Raw genomic sequence first — 7,496 nt, 5'->3', positions numbered from 1 at the left:
TGGGTGTGTGCGTGCGCGTGCGCGTGCGCGTGCGCGCGCGCGCGGAGAGAGAGAAAGAGAGAAATAACACAATAATACTGTGTACGAAATGAAATGAAACGTACATTGGATCGAAAAATCTTTTTACGAGACGATCTATCAACTTTTGGTCGATTTTTAAGTTTATGGTCTCTTAAAAAATGCGATAATTGTAATAATCGTGTTTAATCGAAACTGAAATCTCTATTGAGATTTACAAGACCATGATACACTCAGTTGCGCGACTCGGTTGCGCTTTTTACAGATTTATTCGCAATGTAATTATCCTGTATGACTTACAGGGATAAGTCTCATATCGTACTTGAATTTCTTTATTATAAACATTCAGTATAAAAAATCGATGTTTTATTTACGATAACACATTTAAAACAAATAAGTGTCGTTAGATTTCTGTAGAAGTTTTTTCATGCTTTAGTACGTGTATCGAGATTCGTGTAATTCAGTGACGATAAAGGATCGAAAGATTGAGTTGCAGTCGGTCTCAAGCACTGAGGAGAGGGAGGGGCTGAAGAGTATATACTTAATATATGTATAGAAAATCAAGTACGTTACCCTCGTGTACTCGTATATAGCTGGTATAACTCAGTGCGATTCATGCGATTAATCCATGGATCATCATAAAAAATATTTTCGATAATACACGGAGCAAAGAAAAAATACGGTCGGGAAGAAGCGACGTATGGCTGTGAACGATGTACGAAGTGAACAATATGTTTGCGGTAAAACTCTGTATGATGACCATCATAAAGATCACAGAACTTTGTTACAAGTTTTGTAATGTAGAACTGCAGTAATGTATGATACATATAATGTAATTTATGTATAATGTGCCATATTGAAGCAAAGAAAGTTAAGAATTTACAAGTAGGAATTAATGCTGCCGTTGAGTGTTTTATTTGCGAAATTTGTATAATCGATTATATCTAGCCTAATGCATATCACACATATATACATATTTACACGCGCGCGCGCGCGTATCGAGAAGAGTTTATTATAGATTTATTTAAAAATATACACGAATGTTTAACGTAAAGCTGAATCAACATTCATGTATATATACACACATATATGCATATGTATGTATATGTGTGCATTATATATAATACATACATATATAAAGGCATTACATATAGAGAGATAAAAAAACAGGGCGGAGAAGAGGTGGGGGAATAAAAAGACTTATCGAATAAATATAATATTAATAATAGATGTGCCTATATGTATTCACTACTCATTTATTCATTTTTTTGAATGGAACTATATATAATAGCCATTTAGTATTACACAGTCTGTGTTTGATTTACAATTATTATGATTTACAATTGTAGTTACGTTCTCCGCACATAAGAAATAAATGTATTTAGTTAATTCTTTGAAGGGAAATGAGTAAATATAAAGAGATTGAAATAAACAGGGAAAAATATATATACACACTTTTTACAAGCTGGAATGTTAATCATAATTTCGATTTGATAATATAATGTGTATGTTGTAATTTAACAAGTATATTATATACAATATGATAAAAAAAAAAATTATTTGTCAAACATGACGATTTTTTTTCAAGAGATCAGATTTTTGTAATTACTTCGTAATACGTAGTAAATACGAGTAATTGTAAATTAAGACGAGCTGGAAATCCTGTTCCAAATTCGCTACTTGCTTCGCTACTATAGTAAACTATACATATCGTAATTCGTTGAAAAACATCTACGATCTAGATTTAACTCTTATCGGTAATGATTTCATCAAGTCATATCGTTGAATTTTGCGTCGAGCGAGACCTTGAATAACAACGGCGATAGATTGAACAAGATCGTTATAAGTAGAATATGTAACTTCCCTCGTATCCTGTACACCCCGTACTTTTTACTCTTGTGCTCGGCAATTACTACGTCATAGCGTACTAATAACTAATTAGCCGTGTGTGTGGGATGTAATGACGGGACAATAGACGACAGTCACGATGGGAAGTGCTTAGTTCGACGATAAATGCTTGCCCCCCTGACCTATATTTAATGTTTCCACAATGAACCTGCAACTCCCTCGTCTGAAGAGCAGATGCCATGCTATATTCGTTCAGCTGTTTTGTATTGATGTTTCAACTTACATTGCACAGTAACAATTATTCCATTACTATCTATTATATATATCATGTATGATATGCAGGGAATGGAAGTAACTCGTTACTTGTAACGAATTGTTATAGTTACAAGTTACTTTTTTGGTAACTTTACTAGTAATTGCGTTACTTTTTTTGGTAACTGTAACGGTAACGTAGTTACATTTTTTTGATAACGGTAACGAATTTTACAGTTACTTTTATCGTTACTTTGCACACGATTGGACACGGTTCGATTGGACACAAGCCACTCGTAGCGCTTGAGACTAGAAAGCCTTTAGGCACCGGTCCGCTGTGATTGGTGATCGTCGATTTTATAAAAAAGTAACGGAAAAAAGTAATGAAAAGTTATTTTCTCAAGTAACGATAACTTGTTACTTTTTCTACTCGGTAACGAGTAACTGTAACTTGTTACTTTTAAAAAGTAACTTTTCATTCCCTGATAATATATATAATATAATATAAATGAAGTGTTCTCTATGATTACTCGATGTTGTACATACCATATATACAACGATCGAGTGTACATACGCAACTTTCTTTATACTCAGTGTTGGATCTTATCTAGATAAAATTATCTAGATGACCATTTAGATGAAAAATTTTGATGTCATCTTATCTTTATCTAGATAATAAAAATATTAATTATCTTTATCTGCATCTTAGATGAAAAAAAGTGTCATCTTTATCCATAATGACATTTAGATAATTTAGTTTACATTTGTTGAAAATGTGCTGAATATTGAAATATTCGCTTTTATGTAGTTCATGTTTGCAGAAATATTTTTAGCCTCAAGGAGAAAGTGGGTGCATCCAGTAGTAGATAGGTCTGTTCGCGTTGCTTGCACTTTTTGTACTCGACACCTTCGCTGTCTTTCTTTTCAAGGCCAAATACATGTATATCTATCTTATTTAAGTACAAAAATATTTGGGGATTTCATGCAACGCGAACAGATCTTATATAACTACTCACTTGCACTCAAGTGATTTGAGAGTCGATTGTGTAATCTTGAAATGAGGAGAAAATTACAAAAGTGAGCAAATTCACTAAATATTGACCAATTAAATTATAACTATTCTAGTGAATTTGCTCACTTTTGCACTTTTTACCCTATTTCAAGATACGCAATCGACCTTCTGTTTTTTATTTTTGCACTAAACGTAGAGAGTTGTAGTGCATAGAACTCTCTTTCTCTTTTTCGCCAAATATCAAACATAATATCTATCTCATTTTCTCAAGTTCCAGAAGTGTACACTAGTTCAGCCACAGAAGAGGCAAAACAAATGGCAAAATCTTATATTTTTTATTAACTGTGAGTAATAATGAAATTAGAAATTAAATTAAAACTACTAAGTTATAGACTCCTTTAATCGATACGACAAACAATAAAAAAATTTATACAAAAGGCTATAGGAGTCAACCTCTGGCTGTTAAAAATTTCGAGATATATATTTAATTAATAATATCATATGATTTCGTACATTTTGACTTCGGTTTGAGTCATCTTCAGTGTTACAACCTTTTAATATTACAACAATTAATATATCGCAGTCAATGTCTTCACAGTTTTCTTTCCTTTTGTATGTGACTGTTGTGGATAAAAACTCAAGCTAAAATTCAAAAAAAACCGTTGAAAAAGGTGAATAATATAGAGGACAACAGAAATAAAAATTGTGCTCATCTCACAGAGTCAACAAGTCACATACAAAGTAATAGTAAATTACACGAGAATTGCAGAACGTCATCGCAAATTAAAATTGAAGACATTTACTGCGATATATTAATTGCTGTAATATTAGGATTGTAACGTTGAAGATGACTCAAATAGGAGTCGAAATCATATGTTATTATTAATTACATCTCGAAATTTTTAACAACCAGAAGTTGACTTCTATAGCCTTTTGTATGAATGTTTTTATTATTTGTTGTAACTGTAAGTACGTATAAGTCTTAAAAATAAAAAAAATTATCTGGAAAATTTCAGATGAATTTTCAGATAAATTTATCTAAATTATCTAGATGAATTTAATTGAATCATCTTTATCTTATCTATGATAAATTTCCAAATTTTCATCTTATCTTCATCTAACTAATTTTAAAATCATCTATACACAACACTGTTTATACTTGTAAAGTACTTATTATTTTAGCGACATACACGACAAAATCGCGTATTAATTGAATATAGAGAAATAGGTTCATTTTTTTTTGCGTTCGATCAATATAAGAATAGATCAGTCTCTGCAGCAAAAGGATCGATCACGTTTGGATCAATGTCAGTGGTGGGGTGAAAAGAGAAATCTATTTGGAGAGACTTATTGCGACGGCGCGCAATAAGAATTAGTTAGCTTAGCAAGGTGAGCCGTGAAGCTAAAAAGGTGAAGCATCCAATCCATCTAGAACGAGAACGAGTGTCTGATTGAGCAGAATCTGTTCAACGTACATACCTGGTGTGACCTGGTGTGACCGCGGATTAACTTTGTTACTTTCGACACTAGAATATTGACGCGAATTTTGCCATCTCATTCAATCTCGAACGGGATGCAGGCGGCTGATGATCCCCTCTGCCAGGAACCTTTAGTGTCCGTCGAGTTTGAGGTTTTCGGAAAAGTGCAGGGTGAGTAGGTATCGTCGAATACCTATCGTTCACTTGGACGCGCCGCCCGTCAGGATTTTATGATACTACGTATATATCATCATGCAGTCTCGCTTATTTTATTGCCACGACAAATTGATATCCAAATTAGTTAGATTTGTAGTCTGCACAAGTGCATCATTTCATCGTTGTTTAATATATCCCTTGTAGCAAATTACACTGCAAAACATCGAACACGCGATTTCGATCTTTCACGTATGTATACAGATATCCACCATGCGGATAGATAGTGAATATACACTTTCACACAATTGCTTTTACACGTTAAACGATCGCTTCTCGATCTCTACACATATTACCTTATAATGCGTGCGCACGATGGTCCAATTTCATCACAATTAAAGTCAAATTGTTAAATGTAGTATTCAATTGTTTTTTTTTCTTTCCACTCGTGACACATGTAACTTTATATACGTAAAACAATCTTGATAACTAAATTATCTTAGGATGAAAGATTCTTCAATGAAATTGCAGGTGTATATTTTCCAAAGTACGTGAGGGATATATGCTTGCAATTGAAAATCTGTGGTTGGGTGAAAAATAGTAAAACTGGCACGATCCTTGGAAAGATGCAAGGACCTCGAGCGCTTGTCGATCAGATGTAAGTCTTGAAATGAAATCTGTTCACTTTATCGAGCTGAAATAGTGAAACTATATTTAGTTAGAGAAAAGAGCCATCAGTTTATTTATTACGTTACCTACATATGACGACGACGGACGACATTTGCATTATATGGGTTGCGCGGTTCCTTAATCGTACGTGGCCTTGACTAACAATTACTATATAACAAGTAATATAAAGTGATATGTCGAAAATCGACTTTATAATGATTTAATGAAATAATGACGTTTATCATCTCTTTCCGTCGTCGACGATTGCCACATCTCGATCTATGCATCGGCACGACCGTTGACATTGGAAGAGTACAGACCTGCATCTTACACAAGATAGTAATAGTTTCAAGATTCCTAAAAAAAAATCCCGAGATAAGCTTCCTTTGGAAGTTAGCTAATCGAGCTTCAGGTTTATTGTAAATAACAAATACATGTGCGTATATGTGTTATGATTCTGCAAGAGAGCAGAATAGAATGCATTTCCTCTCTTGGAAGAATGGCCAAGGCTTTAAAAAGAAATGAGGGAATGCTTGTTGAATTATAGTAAAATGAAAAATGAAAATGATGACGAAATGTGAGTCAGATCGAATCAGGAATTAAATGCTGAGTCATTTCTTCGATCGTAATCACGTAAAGTATAGTTTCTTTTATGCGTTAAAATTATTATTTAAAAAATGCACTCGGTGCTAGTCAAGTTGCAGCGTATACCATGATATTAATAAAGAATTTAACACTATATAGACAACAATGAGAGACAATTGTCATTAAGGTAACAGCCATCTTACACATTCGTCCTCTTCTCTTTGTAATATAGCAATCAAAATTACTAAGAGTTTACTTCGACAGCTTTGCATAAAAATATTTGCACTCGGTCCGATTAGTTGCTAATTATAATTTCTGAGCGTGTGAAGCATTCGTATATGAGAACGCACACTTTGTAAGCGGCGTTGGTCGGTAACGACAAATAATGATGTCAATGACGTGCATTTTGGCAACACATCAAACATTTGCGTGGCCTTCTTAAATTTGAAATCGATCATAATTCAATTTTTCGTGTGCCAAATCATACATTATTTTTTTATTCCTGCACTAGACTGCAGTATTAAAATGTTTTTTCTCGCTTGCGTCAAACATTAAATATAGATATTTCATTTTAAGTTATAAATGTATGCACTAGTTCGACCTCGCATCTGTCGCTTGTGTTTATACTCTATACAAAAGTATACATCTGTTTCACACTTAAAAAAATGACAATTTTTCTCTTTATCTATCAGTAAAACAACATTGACAATATATCTTTAATATATAACGTGTAAAATAATAAATCTTATTCCCAGGGCACAGTGGTTGACATCAGTGGGCAGTCCAGGTAGTGAGATACATCACTGCGAGTTTACAAATTGGGAAACTGTTACAAAGCAGCAATATCAAGGTTTCATGATTCGTTTCTAAGAATATAACGCACAATCGAACATGTATGTTTAAATTCTAATATTAATGCACACTAATTTGATTTGCATGTGGTATAAGATATGCTCAAAAAGTTCCATAACATCTGGAACAGTTGTACGATAAATGTACAAAATATTTTATTTTGACACTTTACGTACGATAAGATTGAAACACAATATCTTTTTATGTATTTTTAATAAATTATACGTCTCTTATAAAAATTTTCAAAACACGATTATTTATAAGGATACATAGCCGAGACGAATGTTACATTCGATAATTACAATGTTAATTAGAACATTTATAATTTAAATTAATGACAACTCAATGCATACAGATTCTTAAAAATTTATACACATATTATATATATACGCGCGCGCGCGTGTGTATAATATAAGCGTAAAGACGCTAGATATATATTAAACGTGCATTACCAACAAAGAGGTTGTATACATAGAGTAGGGGAGCCAGCTAAGATTGCGTGAGCGAATAGGAGACCGAAAACGGGAGGCCTAGAGATCCTCAAGTAAGGCTGCGGTCCACTTGACGCTACAAACGTTTCGAAGCATTCTTTGATTAGTCAATTCGTAAAATTCTTTGTTCTGATTGGT

General features: G+C 33.2%; 1 protein-coding gene across 1 annotated transcript; it reads left to right on the top strand.

Annotated features, from left to right (window-relative positions):
- The first annotated feature begins 4,382 nt into the window (after positions 1-4,382).
- Positions 4,383-7,246, top strand: LOC108725862 (acylphosphatase-2). The gene is made up of 3 exons (XM_018453121.1): positions 4,383-4,779; positions 5,293-5,419; positions 6,771-7,246. The coding sequence occupies exons 1-3, from the start codon at positions 4,704-4,706 to the stop codon at positions 6,883-6,885; spliced, it is 318 nt and encodes a 105-aa protein (XP_018308623.1). The 5' UTR covers positions 4,383-4,703; the 3' UTR covers positions 6,886-7,246.
- Positions 7,247-7,496: the final 250 nt, after the last annotated feature.

Source organism: Mycetomoellerius zeteki, unplaced genomic scaffold (assembly GCF_001594055.1).
Source record: "Mycetomoellerius zeteki isolate Tzet28-1 unplaced genomic scaffold, Tzet1.0 scaffold364, whole genome shotgun sequence".
In the NCBI taxonomy this organism is placed as follows: domain Eukaryota; kingdom Metazoa; phylum Arthropoda; class Insecta; order Hymenoptera; family Formicidae; genus Mycetomoellerius; species Mycetomoellerius zeteki.
The sequence above is the reverse complement of the archived record's forward strand: the minus strand, read 5'-3'. Positions and strand labels throughout refer to the sequence as shown.